Source organism: Idiotropiscis lumnitzeri, chromosome 12 (assembly GCF_059441095.1).
Source record: "Idiotropiscis lumnitzeri isolate Australia: NSW breed Sydney's pygmy pipehorse chromosome 12, RoL_Ilum_1.0, whole genome shotgun sequence".
NCBI lineage: Eukaryota > Metazoa > Chordata > Actinopteri > Syngnathiformes > Syngnathidae > Idiotropiscis > Idiotropiscis lumnitzeri.
Window position 1 is genome coordinate 3,966,132 of NC_142402.1, and position 21,018 is coordinate 3,987,149.

The following is a 21,018-nucleotide window of genomic DNA, read 5'->3' on the forward strand; positions in this document are numbered from 1 at the left end:
TGTGTATATTTGCATGCTTTTTATGAATGTCTGCTGCTAATGTTATACATTAACGGCTACATTACGCCGCCGACTCTGTGTGATCTATATCTTTGCTGCTGTAACACTTCAAATTTCCCCATTGTGGGACTAATAAAGGACATCTTTATCTTTATCTTTATCAGTGCTACCACCTGTGCATTCAGCCAGGGCCTCTGGTTCAAGTATATAGTGACAGGCTTATTGGTAGAGACATCATCAGCAGATTGGATGGATGAAGGGTGCCTCTCCAGGTGCACTTCTCTTTCCTGAGTAGCTCTTCACTGAACATTTGCCAGTTTGCACACTGAAAACAGTCTTGAAGCAGTCACTAGGCCACGCCTTGATGCTCCTGACTGTGGGCTTGGACTGTTTCCCCATTGGCTTATAGGGTGGTAGTGGGCTATAGAGTGGCAAGCAATTCGCCTTGTGATTGGGTGTTTCCCCAAAGTAATGGCTTCCAATAAGTACACTGTTTGTGCACTAACCTTTGTGGGACAGAGCCCTCTCTCGCCTTTCTTCTCGAAATGGGAGTCATGGTCGGTACAATATAGCTGTGGGCCATCAATGTCGAAGGCTGAGTTGGGAATGTTGTCCTTTATCTACATGTCCACCAAACACATCATGGAACTGGTCCTCATCTCGCTCGAACTACCCGACCTCAGGCGAAGTCCATTTTATTGTCCAGTGAGTGAACGTTGACTAGCAATAGTGATAGTAATGGTGGCTTACTGGCCTTTAGCTGAGTTAGGCATACTGCAACCACGCTTTCGTCTTTGCGAGGAACCAGAGCCACTGGCTGACCGTACTGTGTACTGTTCTGTTCAGAGGATCTACAGCCTGCCGAATGTACTTTTCAACATAGATGATAATGGAAGGATGAAATAGCTGTCATTGAACTCTCTGAGCTGGGATGGTACTACAAGATGCGTTATAAGCATTGAAATGTCACTAAAATTGGCTTCAAAGTTATTGTAAAGGCGCTTAAGCATGGGAGCTGCTGCACTACGAAGCACCGACATCTTAAGTGTCCATGTGTCTACATGTGCGTGATCACTTGCCTTTTTCTTGTTGATATTTTTAATGGGAAAGGAACAAAATAAAAAACTAATCGATGTATTTTAAACGGTGACACTGGTACACTACTTGTTAACATTTGAAGCGATATGTTTTGACATTTGCTGATGCTAATGTACGGAGCCCGCCAGGGGACATCGGGAAAATATTTAAGATTGCGTTATAATGCATTATAATATATTGCAATAGTTAAGGCAAAAAAACGCAATACTATTGCATTATAATTAGTTTTCCATTTTTATTGCATGATATTGCAATTAAAAATAATAATTGCAATATAACGCAATGTTGTTTTACGAGGGAAAGACGTACACTTCCGGGTCCTAGACTTGTACAGTGGCAATGTTGGGAGCATGGATGCCGGTGTTGTGCCAAAGTACTTACCCCCCAAAAAATCTGTATCCCCTGACGCGGGAGCGCGCACGCATTGACTGAAGGCGGCACAATGTTAGTACGTTTGTTTTCATTGAAAGGCGTGAGGAATGCATAATTTTGTGTTTTTGATTTTCTGTAATTTAAACTAGGTTTTGCATAAAAGTGGTAGTATCCGTCGGTATGGTTTTCAGCACACCATTCGCTACAATTTAACACATAAAGTAAGCGTTTGACTCCGCCGAAATTGGGGGGAAATTACTTGCTTTTGCATTTGTTTGGCCAAAGAAGTTTTGCAATCAATGAAGCGACTTTAATGAATTTCAGTGATCGAACACAATAAAAAAGGGAGAGGATAAGTGAAGTGGGCTATCATGTTTCCAGATTGATCAAATTTAAGTGGGAAGATACATCCAGGTGGTCTCCTGGTAGAGAACATGTAATTGTATTCCAATTGCCAGTTTGATTTTTTTGTAACCATCGACAGCCGCGTCAAGAGTAGCAAAAGAAAAACAAAATAGTCACTTGCGTCATGCGTCGGACTCGAGATGCATTCAAAGACCACTTACACAGTAGGACATCCATATACGTCTTCAAAGCATCAAACAACTACACAACTCAAAACAATATGGATATGATAGCAGGCAGTAACCTCATAGGTGATCAAACAGGTGAAGCCCAACAATCAAAGGACTAACTGTGTATTCCTGAGATCATTTTGAGGAACTGCAGCAAGTATGAGCAGGATCCCTCTTTCTTAGGCAAAGTTACCAGGGGATACTGATTCTGGCAGGTGCTGCCAGAATAAGTACCCCCCCTTCCAATCACAAAATTTTTAACCCCAACCATCAAGTGACTTATTCTGTGTATTTCTAGGATCATTTAGAGCACATGTGTCAAACCCAAGGCCCGGGGGCCAGATCTGGCCCGCAACCTCATTTTGTGTGGCCCGCAAAGGGCAAATCATCTGCATCAACTTCCTGTTTCTAGCATATTTTCTTCACTTTGAACAACACTGAGATATGAGATATTGCCATTTATTTGTTACCAATCCTCCCCTTTTAAAATAAATTGAAAAATTGTTGAACAATTACTTACTAGCTTCTGATTTCAAAACTGGCTTTCCAATCAATTTATATAGGTTCACGTCATACCGGCCCTCTGAGGGAAACCACAACTACGATGTGGCCCGTCCACAAAAATTAGTTTGACACACCTGATTTAGAATAAGTGTAGCAAATTTGAGCAGGATCCCTTTTTTCTAAGCTAAGTTACTAGGGGTAGGCAACCCGGAAGTGGAATCTCTCGTTCCATCACAAATGGTTTGCGTTATTTTGCAATTAAAAAAAAAATCATTGCAATATAACGCAAAGCTATTGCGTTATATTTTAATAGTATTGCGTTATAACGCAATTAGTATTGCAATATAACGCAATAGTATTGCTTTTTTTTGCATTAACTATTGCAATATATTGCAAGGTATTGCATTATAACGCAATCTTACAGCGGTGTCCGCCTGCATCTCCACTCAAACTGCAAACACTCAAGCATAGTCCAATATATAATATTTTCCCGATGTCCCCTGGCGGACTCCGTACTAATGACGTACTGCATGCAATTTGAATTGGTGGTTTGAGAAATCACAAATACATTATGAAATGTACGAAAGTTTTTGACAAACGCCATCCACTGGGGTATGAACTATGTCATCTTCACTGACATATATGTCAAGTTTGGGAACTGTTGGCTTTTCAGAACAAATCACTTTCTGTTGTCCTGACTCAACTAAAAACTGTATGTTACTTCACATTTTCTTTCTCTCTGGCTTGTTAGAGCATTGTGTCATGTTTGCCACCCAAGATTAACTATAGCTGTGGGCATATAGCATTGGGCATCAAGTCTGTGTGGGTGTAAGAATTTATAAAAGGCTAAATAACCACTTCAGAAATAATCAAATCAAAGCCTGCCCCGGTCCTGGTATAACGGATTTGATTTACAATTTCAATTTCACTTTGTAACTTAAATAGCTTATTACATTTTTTGGGGGATGGTGTACTGGATTAAGATGGCATATATTTTTGCCCTTTGTAAAATATATCTTTTGCATGCAAAGACAAAATGTACAGGAATAGAATAGGCATCTTTTTTCATGAAATATTTAGAAGAGATTGTGTGTTGAATATCCACTACAGCAGTGGTTCTCAGCCTTATTTCAGTGATGTACCCCCTGTGAAATATTTTTTTCAGCCAATTACCCCTTAACCAGCGCAAAGCATTTTTGGGTAAAAAAAAAAAAGCTTTAAAATATGCCATCAGTGTCTCACTTATTAAACTTTATAACCGTTCAAACTTCATTAGTCCACAAAAATAATCAACATAAAGTGTCCTCTTTTGGATCATAGAAGAGACCTGCAACTTGTGGGCGTAAATCCAAATAAAACGTAATCTTCAATTTACAACTGGAATTTTGCCGACTCTGGTTTGGCCTTCTTTTGCACTTGTGCTTAAGTTTTACAAAAGGCTTAAGCTTTTACCACGACTCCATTGTTAGCGTCTTCAAGTGATTGACAGGTAAACATGGCACGTGACAAGTTAGGTCGAACCATTATAGTGTGGGGGAGAATCAGAGTTTTTAAAATAATGAAATTGAATATAAAATTTGTTTTAGGAACTTGCTTTTCCTTAAACATTAATTCAATAATTATTTTGAAAGGATTTTTGTATGTTTGTTTCTTGTATTTAAGATGCCGCGTACCCCCTGGAGTTCCTCCAAGTATGTTCAAAGTGTGAGGTTGTGTTGTGCAAAAGTTTGCTAAGGACGTGTCTTGGCCAAAAGAACAAACATTCAGTTTTGGTAGAGCTAAGGATAATGGAGCCAGAATAATGCTTGAGTTGTTTGTCAGCTGTCAACGACACATTTAAACAATTTTGTTCAAGTGATGAACAATTGTAGAAATATCACCTGAGCTGTTTGCATATTTTCTCTTCTGTAGCAAGGTATAGAATCCGTTCCTCCTCAATCTCTGCTCTTCGGCCACATGCCCTCTCCTCAGACTGAACCAGGCGATCACACATCAACAACACCAGCTCCTGACCAGCCATGCGAAACATGGACCTCATGGTTTGCTGGTGTGATACCTGTGATTACAACAGTAATGGGTTAATTGTGAGGCATGTGGACAGGTTCCCCATCCAACATGACTACTATGTTCTGTTTCCTTAGAATGATTATGTAATTTACATAGATGTACTTTAATGGCTTCTCAACCAATACTTTAAAATATTCAAAACAGAGATGTCTTGGTATTAAATTAATTTTCTGTATTGAAAAAACATACATTTAACAAACCATAAGTATGATAATTAGTGATTAATGCTTTATTTGACATACAGCTGATTATACACCAACCATGATGGACAGTTACCTGTAAATTTCTGAGTTGATTTAATTGCAGTCTTAGTTCAGACACACTGCTCTTAACTTGTACTAAGCGATGGTGCAGCTCACTTTCAGCAGTCGGAGCCTGAAGAGCTAGGGAGGCAGAGCTGATCAGATCATCTACTGTACTTGTCACCTGTGACTCAGACAGAACTGCTGGAAATCGAAGACAGACAATATTTACAATTTGCTAAAATGGGACAAATGTAGCAATTTTCTTTTATAACAACATAATGAAATAATGCAGTACTTTTACTGGACAGTGGTACCTTGAAGGTCGAACAAATGTACAATTTGGATTTCAAGTTTCATAAAGAAAATTGTCCTCAGCATAACACGTGAACCACAAGAACAATAAGAGAAGAGAAGAATGCACGACTCTCAAGATTAGAAGTGTATTGGCCCCTGCGTCTTCCTGAGGAGAGGGAAGACGGTGATGTGGTGCTCTGAGCCGTGGATAGGGGTGGTGGTCACCTCTGGGGGTGGCTAGATAGTAGCCAACTATGATGGGGCTGGAGGAAACCATGGGACCTTGAGCGCGGATGGTGTCTTCTTGATCTGGCTTTTGCTTTCCCCTTTTGGATTGAGTCCAAGTATGACTGTCGTCATTGTGTCAGCACAGCAACGCCAGACACTAAATAGCTAATGTGTAACGTTGTTAATTCACTAATTTATCTCCATATAAATGCCTGTAGGATTTAGTTGCTTGAAGTGGGGGTGGGGCACAGAAAACGACAGACTAAGCACTGTTAGTGTAATCGTCACTAACTCGGTCAAGTACCGATGGACCTCTCAATCTGTCATTGATTGGCACCCCAATTGAGATCTACCACTCTGCCTGCATGACCTGACGGATTGAGGTAATTCTACTGTAGACTGAAAATATTTGTGTTGGACATCAAAAGATGATATCAGATAAGAGATCATCATCTGAGTTTTTATTTCCAGATGTTCCTAATTTTCACAGAGGGGCATTGAGGCTGACGAACGCCTGTTTTGCTGCCTTTCTACAATAGACGGGAAACTTTAAAATAATAAATAAATAAATAAAAAAGACGGACTAAGCACTGACTGAAGTGGGTTTTCTTCTGTCAGTGTAATCGTCACAAACCGGGTCAAGTACCGACAGACCTCTCAGTCTCTCAATGATGGATGCCTGTTTTGCTCACGACTGACAGAAACACACCCCGCTTGTCCTGTGTGTTTGCGTGCGGGGACTGCATTGACTATACCAGGGTCACTGATGGTGTAGTGGTACATTCGCCTGACTTGTGTGCGGGCAGCGTGGGTTTCTTTTCCCACTCAGTGACGATGTCTATGTCTGCCCTGTGACTGGCTGGAGACCAGTTCAGGGTGTGGTGCGCCTTTCGCCCGCTGTCAGCTGGGATAGGCTGCGGCACCCTCCCGCGACCCTGTACAGGATAAGCGGTGTGAATAATGACATGACATGACATTGTCTATACCATATGTGTGAGTGAGTGCTCCTGTTTTCACTAGAATATCAGCGAGGACTGTGATTGGATAAAGAGACGGAACCAGAAGAAGTCAGTTCAATTTGCTATGACAACACAGAATGTTTGATTGAGTCCAATACTTTATGTATGTGTATTTGCAATGCGTAGCAGTTTTCAGGTTAAGGTAAGCCATTTTAAACTGTTTGGCATTTTAAGAGTCAAAACAGCTGCAGGCAGCCATCAGATCACTAAATTAGTCAATAAGTACATGTGAAATTTGAGTGTAAGCGTGTGTGTCGCTCTTTGGCTGCATTTACCATTTTAATCACATTTAATTTTTTACCTGTTGGACTTTGAAATATATTTTTTTAAATGAGGTGGAGTAACAGAGCGACGAACCAACTGACTATTACTAAGCGGTTCAGCTAGAAAGAAATGACAGATGACAGACAGGTACCCAGGCCAGTGATGTACTGCGAATAACGGCCTGGCAAAATTTTGTAAAATATCCACCTCTGAACATTTACAACAGTTACGATAGTGATGGAATGATGGTTAGGACGCTGCATCAAAAATATTCCCAAAATGATTGTCAATGAGACCATGTTAAACATTGTTTTGAAAGTCAACCAAATCGACGTTAGACCATTATCACAGAATGGCTTGCGTTCAATCTTCAAGGTATTATTGTAATGTGGATTGAGATTACATCATCAAAAACTCACCAGGGTGACTTTTCCCAGAGCTTCCACTGCAAACACACATGTTGAGGAGTTAATTAATATTTGAAAGCTACAGAACTATATGGTTAATTAACTCAGATTTGAAATTATCGTAATTTACTGACTATAGGCAGCTACTTTTTGTCACACGCTTTGAACCCTGCTTCTTGAACAATGATGGAGCTAATTTCGGTATTTTTACGGGCTAACAAGCTAACGAAGGGGTGTCCCATTTCTCAGAGGGCTTGGTCTCACATCAGTAAGCTGCGACAGTTCTGAGATACAGCCGACTCGTGACCAAGGTTCAGCCCGATGCAGGACCAAGCCTTCTCTTTTCGTGTGATGCTACATGAAAAGAACTGAATACCTCAGATGTTTGTGAAAGGGCGCTGTGCTTTGGAAAATACTTATCGCCACCTGGGGAATTCATTTTTATATAAAACACATCATCAGGTAAGATAGTTTTACTTTTATTTACAGCCATATCCTTGTTCCTCACACCTGCCCGTTTTGGGACAAATTGACTCATGAGCTTTAATGATTCTTGGTGAGCTGCAAAAAAAGTGAAAAGTGTTGGCACGATAACAGAACATTTCATTCCGCAAGAAACTCCAATCGATCTATCTATCTCATAACTTGCTGTGGGTGATTTATGTGTGCATCTGAACGAAATGTTTTTAAAAACTTCGTGAAATTTCTTTCAGATTAAATAGCTCACATTACAAAGTGGAAATTTGCCACTTACAGTCCAAAATCTTATTCTTTTTAAAATGTAATGAGTGCAGCTTATTGCGGTCCGTTAAATAGCAGTAATTCTTTTTTTTTCAAATGCGCAAGAAAGTCGATTGTAAAAGGTATTTGTATTTCTGTGTATATTACATTCGTAGTTCTGCAAGAATGTGTGTGTGTCTGTGTGTGCAGACCTGATAAATCCTTTATCCCTTGGAATATCTCCTCCGACAGACAACGCATGGTGAACCAGCCCTGCCAGATTGGCTATTTGCTCCTCCATTGTTTTCATTCTTTCACTGAAAAACAACATTCATAGAAATACATGAACTAATCAAATTTAACAAAAAAACCCAGATGGAATCATGAAATTCCATTTCTCTTTATCTGCATTCACCTCTGAGCATCAAAGGCAGTCATGTGACCATGAATCAGCATTTCTGGCTGTGTCAGGGGGCTGTCCACAAACACGGACGAAGTGGACGATGATGAACCACTCCCTCTGCTTCTGTTTATAATCTCCACATTTGCCCCATTATTTTCCCGCCGCAGGGATCGATGAATCGGAGACATTCGCTCAGAGGAGATCAGGCCCATGCCGCCAATAATGTGTCCCTCATTCATTCTGGCTTCATTTAATCTGTGTGGGGAGGGAGGCGGGGTTGCTAGTTGAGGAAGTTGGCTGTCACCATATTTCCTACTTTTTTGTCTGTAGGAACAAAAAGAACAGATCAGGCGGACAAGTTAATTCATATATTGTCTACTGTATCTCTGTCAAGCCATTGATGCCGAACATTTTAATTGTTGAACTTCTACTTGTTTTATATACATTAATTTGGTAAAATATTTTTATACAACCGCATATTTTGATTTTTAAATATTTTTCTTCTCATTCGATTAAAAGATGCATAGGGAGCCATTTATTGTATCAGGGTTGAGGCATTTAATTATCCATGTAAGCCATTAGAAAACCTTTGAACACCTTTTAAAGTATCTCTCGGACCTTATAAACAAAATTGCTTAAGTCTGCATACCTGTGCAAGGATTGTGTGTGATGCTCCATGATGTCCCCATAGCCCATCAGAGGCTTGATGGATGCGCGGTACTGCTTTAAGCCCCCAGGAATCCCAGAGACCCCATCATCTACCATTTCTGCAGCATGGTCCAAAGAACCACTACACTGGGAGGATGCAAAACTGCTCCTCCCTCTTTCTTGTATTGAGGAGCAGTAGGAGTCTGGGTAACGTGGGACACCCTCTCCGTGGACCACAAGGGTCAAGCTCTTGCAGCTGCCAGCATCTTCATCTAAGGCACACATTAATAGACTTGTAAATGTCTAATTCTGTCCAAAACATCACAGAGAATACATGCAACACCATCATTGCAATTGGCCAAGTTGTGACTGCAAATAATTTCTTGGTTGACGTTACCATTTTAAAGAAAACATCCATCCATCCATCAAAACATTGATTATCTATGCCACTTATGCTCACAGTTTGAGTTGAGTGGGAGCCTATCCCAGCTGACTTTGGGGCAGAGGCGGGGTACACGTTGAATTCGTTACCATCCATTCTCAAGGCACGTAAAAACAAGAATTCACACTTAAATTCATTCATAAGGGCAATTTAGAGTCTATAATAAACCACATGCAAGAACAGGGAGGACAAGCAAACTCCACACAGGAAGGTTGAGCCCGGATTCGAAACCAAATCCCTAATCAGTATCAAATGAGTTGCAGCAAATAATCAACTGTTCACCATCAGTGATGTGCGTTTTCTAAACCCCTGAAATTAGCTGTCGCCCAGTCAACTCTAAAAAGGAGAATGTTGGATTCTTCAAATTATAGAGTCATCTCAAACCTTTTCATCTTAACCAAGAACGTCGAGAAAGTTGTTTTTAATTAATTCAACAAATTATATGTATTTTTTTTAACTCAAATGGATTCCTTGATGAACTTCAATCGGGTTTCAAACCTCATCACAGTCCAAAAAGAGATTTTTTTTCAAGTACTAAATGATATAGAATTAAAGACTGATGCAGGGAAGTTGTCAGCAGTCTAAGAGTAGAGTTTGATACATTTGCTCATAAAATACTCTTGAACAGGTTGGAAACATGGTTAGAATTAAAAGGAACACTCCTAAAATAGTTCAGGTCCTACTTGGAGGATGGGAGTAATTTCTGACAATTTTTTGGAAGTTTGGAATCTGATCGAATGGCCATGACATATGGGTTTCCTCAAAGGTCAATCCTTAGACCCCTTTTGTTCAGTCTATATGTTACTCTTGTGTCAATTGATTCAGAACGCTAATGTTTGCCATCATGGCTATGTAAATGACACACAGTTCTATTGAGAAATTTCCCCCAATGACAGCAGTCCAATAATGTGTTGTGTCACTGTCGAATGAAAATTAACAAATGCAACAACAGAAATTTTCTTCAGCCAAATCAAAACTAAGGCTGAGGTAAATGTTTTTGAAATGAAGAAATGTCGGTTGCTGTTAGTTAACACTTGGCGTCACTGTCTTTAAAAAAAACAAAGACCAGTCTGAAATTGTGGGGTACTGATAAACTCAGACCGGACTTACAGCAACCATGTGAAATTAATCACTTAAACAGCCTTTTATGAGCTGAAAAACATACTGAATGCAATTGAAAGTTTGCATGGTCCGATGAGAAGCTTATCTTAGCTTGGGATGCGGGTGTACGAACTTGTGTTTGTACGAACGTCTGCCTGGAAATAGTATCATTGTCTTTACAGGCACTCGCTTTTCTCATGCAAATAGAGTAGAGGGCACAGCGCACACTCGCCGGCTCTGTCTCATCTTCTCATTGGTGAGATCCAACCTGCTGTTACACATGCACTGCCTGGTGAGATCAGCCTGCAATGTTGCATACACTTGCCAGTGAGATGACAGGGGGCAAAGGCTCTCTCGTCGCAAAGCTCAACCTTCATTCACCCCTGGTCCAAATAGTAACAAAAGCCTGACATTGACACAGCACTATATGTGGATGTTTAAAGGCTGGCTAACTCACATGAGAAGGGAAAGCAAAAATCTGGGCTGTCTTTCAGCAAGACAAGAAATTGGGATTTTTGTTAAAGTATGTCACGTTTTAAATTATGCCAGTAATGAAGCAAAATGTTATAGTGTTCATATACAATGTTGGATATTATATAATCTTTTCTAACCAATGATTACACTTTGAGTTTACAGATAGTGATGAGGGAATTGTGGGTGTGTATATGTGGATGTATTAATACATTTTTTATTTATTTATTTTACCAGGCTTGACATCTCTCCTCTCCAGTATGGCACTGCTGCTGGTGCATAAACTGCTGGAACGTCCTACGCCTGATAGCCGATCTCGGGGTAATGTGGTGCTGCCTGCATCCATCAGTCCCACTAAGCCTTGGGTGCTCTTTCCACTGTATGCCATCCTGGATGGAGAGGAGGGCATGGAACGCACCATGGGTGGGGACATAGAGCCTTGCAAGCTCTGAAGGGTGCCACGACTGGACGATGACAGTCTGTGGACTGGACTGTGGCTGCCATAGAGTACTTCTTTGGAGATCTGCCAAAACAAAATAGCAGGCTTTGAAATGTTTCTAGTAATAATAAAGACATAATAAACTAGGACATATTTTAATTATCAAAACTAGAATTTATTAATTCAGTTTGTCAAAATGACACTGCAAGGTTTTAGTCATGCTATAGTACTCATTTTTATTTATGTACTGTACTTGTTTCGACCCCAACAGATAGCAGGTAATTTCATGTTCTTTTATTTTGTTAGTATCGTTATGTCACTCCCCAGCCTCCACTAATTCGGATCGGTTTGGTACATGGGAACTCAGTCAGAAAAATAATAAGGTAATAATATAGGTAATAATAATAGGTAACAAAAAAGATGAGGCAAAAAGAAAAGGTCAAGTGATCTGGTTGCGAGACAGAATGAAACGCGTTTAAATAAATACGATAACCAGGAGTGACAAGGTGAGTGCAAGGCACGCACGGACACACACGCACACGTGCACACGCATGCACGCACACACGCACATGCACGAACACATGCGCACACACACACACACGCGGACACACACCCGCACTTACATGATTGCCTGAAACAACTATGGACAAAACTGGCTGCTGTGGCCGCTGGGAATATAGAGCTATATTCTTCCGTTATTTTATTTTCTTCTTTGCTTTTGCTTTTCCAAACCCAGTGCTTGACAATTTCTACCGGAAGTCTCCCTTAAATACACAGAAGTATTTCATTATGTTAGCTTGGCCATATCTAATGTGATTCATCTTCTTTTGCTCTAATAATCTTGTTAACAGGCATTCAAACATCACTGTGCAAATTTAACCCAACAGCACATGGTAATTGAGTATATTTCATTTGGCACTTGCTCATTCCTATTCATTTCAACATTAACAGAAAAGACATGGGCTATAAAGCTGAAAAACAACTGTAAAATTAATTGCATATATTTTTGGTTCAATTTTGAGCCACTGCCCAACTTACTATAATTTTGTATATTAGCTTCATTTGTGACATTTAAGAACCTACGACTGTTTAGCAATAAAAAGAAGAATGTACAGGATTTATCCAGTGCCTTTCAAGGGTGACCCAAGAACGCTTAAGAGTACAGTGTTACAGCACTAAAGAGGGTAAAAGGGGAGGACTACAGCTTCGTCAATGAAAGGAGTATTCTTCCATGATAACAACGAAAATGGTCTGTTTCTATAAAACAAAAATCATTACGTGGTATATGAGGGTGTCGTTTAAAACATTTGATAAGAATTTCTTTTGAACATTTTTATACATTTTTGATTGCCTCGGTTACGCCATCACCAGTGACTGCTTTCTCATCTGTCTGTTTAATAAAAAAAATCTCAACTACAACAGTTCCGTAGTCTGGTTACAAAACATCTTTAGTCCTTTATTTACGTGTTCGGCAAAAGTTCAACGTGTCTGTTAACACATGACAAGCTTCAGTATTCATTCAGCACGGCCGCTTCTGGCATCTGTGATTGGGTATTGCATGTAGGTTGTGCCTCGCGACAACATGCGGACACGGGGATATACTGTGATCCCACAGACTTTAACTGTTTGCTCTTGTAATTACACACTTCATTTAAATAAATAACATACACGCTGGACATATTTTTTTATTATTTCATGCAATGCAATGAAGTGATTTCTTTAACCACATCATTCATAAGCAGAATGGCTATTAGATTGTGATTGGATGATCAAAGATGCAGAGGTGGAAATTCCACCTACATATCCAACGGCGTATGACCAAGTCTCTCCTTGTATCAAAAATACTACGTAAATAGAGGTCATTTTTCTACGAAGATTTGGTGCATATCTTGAATTTTATGTAAAAAGGGGCATTCGTAACTCGAGGTCACACTGTATCCATCCATCCATCCATTATCCACGCCGCTTCGCCTCACAAGAGTCGCGGGGGTGCTGGAGCCTATCCCAGCTATCTTCGTCTTTCGGGGGAGAGGGGGCATTTTAGGACTGATGCCATTTTTACATGCAAACCTATTATATAAGTACCAATGTTAAGGTCAATGAAGCGTCCCTTTAATATTTGTCAACTGTGGTTGTGGCACTTTGAGACTCTATGGTGATTAAGAAAATTTGACTTGACTACTTTCAAAACACGCAACACAAAAAATTACAACTAAATATGAATTATATAAATTATACACACACACACGCACGTGCACACCCATGCACACACACCCCCACGCGCACACACATACACGATTACATGAATGAATGGAAAGAACCAAGGTTTAAATCAAGTCCCAACTGTGCGGCATGTGTAAGACACTGCAATTGCATGCTGCTCATCAAGTCCATAATGTAGTAATTTGTTTAGGAAGCCTTAGGTGTAAAAATCCGCCAAGAAAAAAAAGCCGTCAGTGTCAAGCATGATAAGTTACTTGAGGAGAACAGGCTGTCAATCATGTTTGTTCTAGCAGGGAGTTATTTCCTCACAAAATCTGAATCTAGACTCTTGGTGGTTTTTGACGGGTTTAAAAAAAAATCTTACCTAAGATTTTTAAAGACCATTTGGAAAGAATTCAAGACCTACAATATATCCCGATATAAAACTAGACAAATATGTTAAGAAAATGAAGTACTTGCAAAGAAAATGTATTCAAATTGAATGCATTATTTAAGTAGGTCAGTTGTCCTGCTAAACAAACTCAAATTCCTTGTAATATTTTTTACTTAAAAGCAAACCTATTAGGAATACTGTAGTCTAAATCATAACGTGAAATATGTGGTCTTGCTTTCAGTTATAAAACAATAATACATAATTGCATGAAATATTAATAGAATAAAAATGACTAACATTATGGCAATATTATGTTAAAGATGGATATATTTCAAATGTGCCTTCCATCAAATGGCGCAAACTTGTCTCAATACTTAATTCATGAATTAAACAAGGCTTAGTATTGTCACGGTTCGCCTTACGGCGAGGAGGAGGTGGACCCAAAAGGCGAGGAGGCAGAGAGGTGAGTAACGTGAAGGGAATTTATTAACTGAAACAAACAAGGACAAACAACGTGGCATGGGGCTAGGGAACAAGGGCAACCAGAACGTGACTAACAGAAAAGGAGGACGAGGAACAGAAGCCGGGGCAAAACGCTGAGGGACGTAACGGGAACGAGAGCATGAACTTGACAGTAACAAACGTGGTCGTGGAAGTCCGGAAAGTGCGGCAATGACCCGACACTGCGTTGTCGGTATGGGAAGCTTAAATAGTCCGAGTGATCAGGGGAGCAGATGGGAAACAGGTGTGTGATGAGGGTAACGGGGAACAGGTGCGTGGCTGGTGAGGACGAGTGCTGAGGGGAGGCGCTATCACAGCTGACCAAAACAAAAACAAAGTGCACATGGCAGGGAGGTGACGAAAACAATAACAAAACCGCATGACACGAAAACAATACAAAAACCCCTGTCATGCCTGACGCGGATCATGACAGTACCCCCCCCTTAAGGGACGGATTCCAGACGTCCCACAAAAAGAACAAAAAGAAAAACCATGTCCAAAAACGAGGGTGGGCGGAAGGGGTCGGGCGGTGGGTCAACGACCCGTGATCGAAGCCGGTCTGGCGGATGTCCGGGAGGCCAGACCAGCGCGTCCTTTCGTGGCCATTCAGGCGGCCGTCCGGGTGGCCGAACCCGCAAGTCCAGTCGTGGCCATTCGGGCGGGCGTCCGGGAGGCCAAACCAGGGAGTCCGACTGTGGCCATTCAGGCGGGCGTCCGGGAGGCCCAGATCGCCTCATCGAGTGCGCCGCCGAGGCTAAGACGAGAAGCGGCGGCGGGTCGAGGGGCTCAGCCGAGGCAGAGGCTTGGAGCGGCGGCGGACCGGGCGCAGCCGAGACAGGAACTTGGAGCGACGGCTGGTCGTCCAGCCCCGCCGAGTCAGGGACGTGGAGCGGCGGCTGGTCGTCGAGCGTCGATGAGACCGGAACGTGGATCGGCGGCTGGTCGTCGAGCGTCGACGAGACAGGAACGTGGATCGGCGGCAGGTCGTCGAGCGTTGCCGAGACAGGAACGTGGAGTGGCGGCTGGCCGTCGAGCCCCGCCGAGACAGGAACGTGGATCGGCGGCTGGTCGTCGAGCCTCGACGAGACAGGAACTTGCGACGGGTGCAGGACGTGCTCCGCCGGGACATGAGCTTGAGGCGGACGCAGGACGTGCTCCGCCGGGACGTGAACTTGGGACGGACGCAGGGAGTGCTCCGCCTGAACCTGGACTTGAAACGGACACACAGCGTGCTCCGCTGGATCGGGTACTTGGGACTCGGCCGAGGCGCCGGAAGGGGGCTCGGCCGCTGGTGAGGAGCTGGTACAGGACTCTGGAGGTTGCAGCTGGTGAGGAAGCGGCGTAGATTGCTGCAGCTGACGTGGAGGCGGCATGGTCTGCGCAGCTGACGTGGCGGCGACATGGGTTGCTGCAGCTGACGTGGAGGTGATTGCGGGCCGGGCGCAGCCACGACGGGGGACCTGATCAGCGTCAGCCCTCTTCATGTCGATCAGCTGGGCTTGAAGTGAGGAGAGCTGCTTCTCCGCGTTCCTCTTGCCCTCCTCTGCCTCAGCCAGCATCTTCCGCAGAGCGTTCCGCTCATCCTCCTGCTGCCGCAAGCGAGTGGAGAGGCTCAGCTTTTGGCGGGTCTCCTCTTGAAGCAATTCCTGTGCATCCTGCAGCTGCGACTCCATTGAACACAGGTCTTGGCTGACTTTGATGTTTCTGCCCTCGGCTTCAGTCAGCAGACTGTTGGTATTGTCCAGCTCCGACTGCATCTTGGCCAACTTGTCAGCCATCTCCCGCCTCTGCTGTTCGCTCTCTCCAAATTTGACCTGTAGCTCTTGCTGTGCTGCAGTTGAGTCTAAAACGTCCTCCAACTCAGTCTTGAGAGCTTCCAGCTCCTCTCCAAGGTCTCTGCGCCCCTCATCTGCCTTGTTGCGAGCCTGTCTCTCCGCTTCCAGATCCTCCTGCAGCTCCGAGATCTGAGCTTCCAGTTCCCGGGTCCTCTTCTGGGCGAGGTTCTCCTCCTCCCTCCTTGCCAGTACAGTCAGCAGCTCCTCCTCTTTCTGGGCCATGCGAGCTTCCAGTTTAGCAAGGTGGGCCTGAAGTTCAGAAATCTGGTCACTGATTGAGTCCGGGTTGCGCTGGGCGTCTGGAAGACGGTAGAAATACTCGAGATCGTCCTCGTGATCCGAGTCGATGATCAGATGGGGTGGAATGACGGGTAAACCATCGATGACGTAACCTGGAGACGAGGGGAGTGTAGCAGACGTGGCGCTGAGGTGATCGGCAGGTTGAGGGAGGTTGTCCGTGCGGTGGTGTCCATGACGCCGCCGCGAGCCCCTCGCTGGGTCCTTCTTTCTCGGTCGGGTCATTCTGTCACGGTTCGCCTTACGGCGAGGAGGAGGTGGACCCAAAAGGCGAGGAGGCAGAGAGGTGAGTAACGTGAAGGGAATTTATTAACTGAAACAAACAAGGACAAACAACGTGGCATGGGGCTAGGGAACAAGGGCAACCAGAACGTGACTAACAGAAAAGGAGGACGAGGAACAGAAGCCGGGGCAAAACGCTGAGGGACGTAACGGGAACGAGAGCATGAACTTGACAGTAACAAACGTGGTCGTGGAAGTCCGGAAAGTGCGGCAATGACCCGACACTGCGTTGTCGGTATGGGAAGCTTAAATAGTCCGAGTGATCAGGGGAGCAGATGGGAAACAGGTGTGTGATGAGGGTAACGGGGAACAGGTGCGTGGCTGGTGAGGACGAGTGCTGAGGGGAGGCGCTATCACAGCTGACCAAAACAAAAACAAAGTGCACATGGCAGGGAGGTGACGAAAACAATAACAAAACCGCATGACACGAAAACAATACAAAAACCCCTGTCATGCCTGACGCGGATCATGACAAGTATGTCACAACACATACGATATACATGTATTCTCTGTAACGAAAATAATACAAAAAAATGAGTAGATGATTCCATTAAATGAGATTGATGATGATGATGTTATACTGAATTTGCAAAATGCAGAGATAAACAAATCATACTGGATAGTGGAGGAAACCGACAATGAGGCTGCTTTCTTTCAATGTCTGTCAGATGAGTTGGCATAAAAAAGCTTGGAACGGAAAGTGACAAAGAATTAGACCTCCTTTCTGACAGAAATTCTCAGTAATCCCAACAACTGGCTCCAAGTGATAGCGTATAACTGAGCATTTTGTAAACATTTATAATTCAGCAGCCCTGAGGACATGTACAAAAAGTAGCTTGCCCTCTTACAGCGACTGTGGGAGGCTCAAACAGAAAATGTAACTTTAATTCACCCCAGTTTTCTTTAATGATGAAATATGGACTCATTAATGGGGACATTTGGTGTTGTGTTCACACTCGCAGATGCAATATTCTGTGTTCGCTAACCCCATTCGACCAACTGCTCTGAAAATGTTCACCTGAGCTTGCTACATTGAGATGCTAATGGTTTAATGCTGTCCTGGGTTTGACTTAAAAAGGATTAGATACACTCACCAGCCACAGGGCCGGTTTTGGATATCACACTCAAGTGTGGGCCTGTTTTTGCATGTGAAAACCTTTAGTAAATTAGGTTAGTGGACTCTTAAAGTAACAGTATTGTTATAATCCTTTTTTAATAACTCACAACAGGTTAATGTCTCTTTTTGATTGTGGATTGTTTTAGAAAAAGAATTAAGCCAATCTTTTAATGAACACAAACCCACTCAAAAGGGAAATATTGTTGTCAAAGCTGCCGTAATTAGACATCACTGGTAGAATGAGGCATGCAGTCAGATTCGTAAATTTACCATGATCAATTCTATATTGCACTTAACTGAAGAAGTCATTGTTCAGATTGTCATTAATCATGTTAGTTACGTGTGAAACAGACAGAAAAGCCTTAAGAATTAAGTGACGGGAAATAATTAGGTACAAGTTAAAAAAAATATCGTAAAATGCAGGGATGTGAACAAAAATATGGAGCATGTATGGAGGGACTCACCCTTCCTTCTGTGTTGGGAGGCCTAGTGTGGTGGTTGAACACATGTGATGGATCTTTATGATAGACCTTCAGACAGGAGTGGGTTGTAATATTTCTGAAAGCAGATAACACATGATGTGACATGCATGTGTGATGCCAAGGGTGCAATGTCAAAGTTTTTCGGCATTGGATTTGTGCAGCAGCTGCCACTTCAAAGCTTGTTTTGTCTCACTAAGTACAAAACAAAACAGATCCATCATGCACATAAATCACACAGGCTTAGATGTTTTTATTTTGAGGTTGTATAAAATTCACAAAAATGAGAGAACAGACTGACAGGACTTTTGAGGGACACATTTGTATATATATATATATATATATATAAATCTATATATCTATATCTATATATATTATTTTTTTTCTCCTGGCATTCCAGTATCTTCCAAGGTATATGAGTTTCAGCTCACCCAAGTCCTAAATGCACATAGTATTGAAAATGGATTGAGTTTTCCTTCTGTAAATCAGTGGCGGGTGGTAGATTTTAGACATGGGCCTTCAGTGGGGACTTAAAGTGTAACAAATGTAATATTTTGTATTAAACAATAATGTTGCAATGAATGGTTTCTCAAATTAAGGCACCATAACCGAGTATGAACTTAGCGTTATCGATCACACCTAGGGACAATTTGCATGTTTGTGGAATGTGGGAGGAAGATGGAGCACCCGGGCAAAACCACACGGGCAAACCCCACACAGGAAGGCTGGAACCCAGATTTGAACCCTGCACCTCTAAACTGTGAGGCGGACATGTCAGTCAGCCGCCCGGCACCTGTATATGTGCCCAAATTTTATTTTAAAATAATACTGTGTTTTAACATCTTTGTTTTTTTTCTCTATTATAAAGCAACAAAATGCTTTTGGACAAAAGTCAAGAACAGTGGCAGTCGTTATTTGATTAAAAGGACATAGTAAGGGTAACACTAATTCATTTTCTTTTTTCAACGTTTTTGCAGCCAACAATACAATAAGGTAAAAATAAGAATACCATTTGTTGCTTTTTTTTTAAATTCAGAGCTATATTCATCAATGTTATAATTTTGTTATTTTAATGATTTAATTACATGTTCATGTAATATAAGTTACCATCATCTTCAACAAAATACTAGGCATGATAAATATTTTCAAATTACACCCTAAACTGGTTGTCAGCCAATCGCAGGGAACACATAGATGAACAACCACCCACGCTTACACTCATATAGGGGCAATTTAGAGTGTCCAATTGACCTGCCATGCATGTTTTTGGAATGTGGGAGGAAACTAAAGCACCCGGAGGAAACCCACGCAGGCATGGAGAGAACATGTAAACTCCATCCACAGGAAAGCCGGAGCCGGAATCGAACCCACGACCTCTCCACTGTGAGGTGGAAAAGTCGTTATGATTGTTTATATATCATGGGCCAGTATATACAGCATTGAATGCCCTGCACAGATTCCAACGACATAGCAACACTGCGGGTGAAATTCGATTGGACCAAAAAAACAAACAAAGGGCAGCCAATACATACTATGATGGTAATATACTGTTGGAAATAATGGAATACTATTTCATGTAAGTTGTACATGGAGCTCAGAACCTTTCATTATGTTAAGGATATCCTGATCCCCTCACCTTATGTCCTCCAGGTCAAAATAAACATTGCGACGTGTGTCTTTGATGTAAATAGCCATGTTTGGAGATTGAAGCTTCTTCATGCTGAGCTGCTGAGGAAAAGCAGTGACAAAGAGAGCCCGCAGCGTATCCTCACTGCTGATCTCTGCAGGCATTCGGATCTGCTTTGTCTCATCTCCATATTGTAGGTACAGCACACCTGGAAAGGAAATTAATAGAGTCATATTCAAAGTCCTTGATGAACTAAAATTATTGTTACAGTGAAACACTCTTCACAAACAAAGACCATTTACAAACACCATTTTTGGATGTGCTTCTGTTAGGAATCGGCGGGTAGAGGTAGAGGAGGACCCAAAATGCAGGGAAGCCGGGCAAGGGTGACTTAAAGGGAATTTAATTAACCAAAAAAAACGAAAGGCAAACAAGGTACTTGGAACAAACAAACATAACAAAGTGCAAAACAACGACTACTAAGAAAACTAGTGATGGGTCCAGTGACACTGAGGCGTCGATGCGCGCGCCGAGCTTCCAGGGCAAACCCCATGTCGGTGCGTGTACCGCTTTAAGAAAGTCACGTGACCACTACCAGAATCGTGTCGACACAGCGGTCGCGCGCCAAACTGTGTTCATAAGGAAGCGCATCTGTCAACAGGATGGACGCTCAAAACAAGCATTGAGTTATTGGCGCGTTACTTTGCGTTAAATATCCGCAAGATGGAAGACGTCACTGTTGATGCGCACTCAGAGGTGCAGCGCTATATGTCAGCAGGACACGTTGCACGTACGGAAGACCCGCTCTTATACTGGAAGTCCATGGAGGCAACGTTCCCTCACCTATTTATATTAGCCACACAGGCGTTGTGCACACCGGCCTCTTCAGTGCCTTGTGAGAGGATTTTCTCAAAGGCGGGGGAAATTGCCTAAAAAAAACCTAATAAACTGAATAACAAAACGTTGGAGAAACAATTTTTCTTTAAT

The 21,018-nt window shown here is 42.4% G+C and overlaps 1 protein-coding gene across 8 annotated transcripts in view; it reads right to left on the reverse strand.

Moving 5' to 3' along the window:
• The window catches only part of LOC148325568 (sickle tail protein homolog), an 88,412-nt gene that overhangs the window by 23,245 nt on the left and 44,149 nt on the right, over positions 1–21,018 (reverse strand). For all 8 annotated transcript variants that reach the window (XM_088310360.1, XM_088310365.1, XM_088310362.1 and 5 more), the window contains 9 exons: positions 20,041–20,239; positions 18,390–18,483; positions 11,093–11,381; positions 8,846–9,116; positions 8,209–8,520; positions 8,006–8,110; positions 7,086–7,111; positions 4,893–5,062; positions 4,430–4,605 (listed from right to left, as the gene is read on the reverse strand). In XM_088310360.1, the coding sequence (XP_088166486.1) occupies positions 4,430–4,605; positions 4,893–5,062; positions 7,086–7,111; positions 8,006–8,110; positions 8,209–8,520; positions 8,846–9,116; positions 11,093–11,381; positions 18,390–18,483; positions 20,041–20,239 (1,642 nt within the window). The remainder of the gene's footprint in view (positions 1–4,429; positions 4,606–4,892; positions 5,063–7,085; positions 7,112–8,005; positions 8,111–8,208; positions 8,521–8,845; positions 9,117–11,092; positions 11,382–18,389; positions 18,484–20,040; positions 20,240–21,018) is intronic.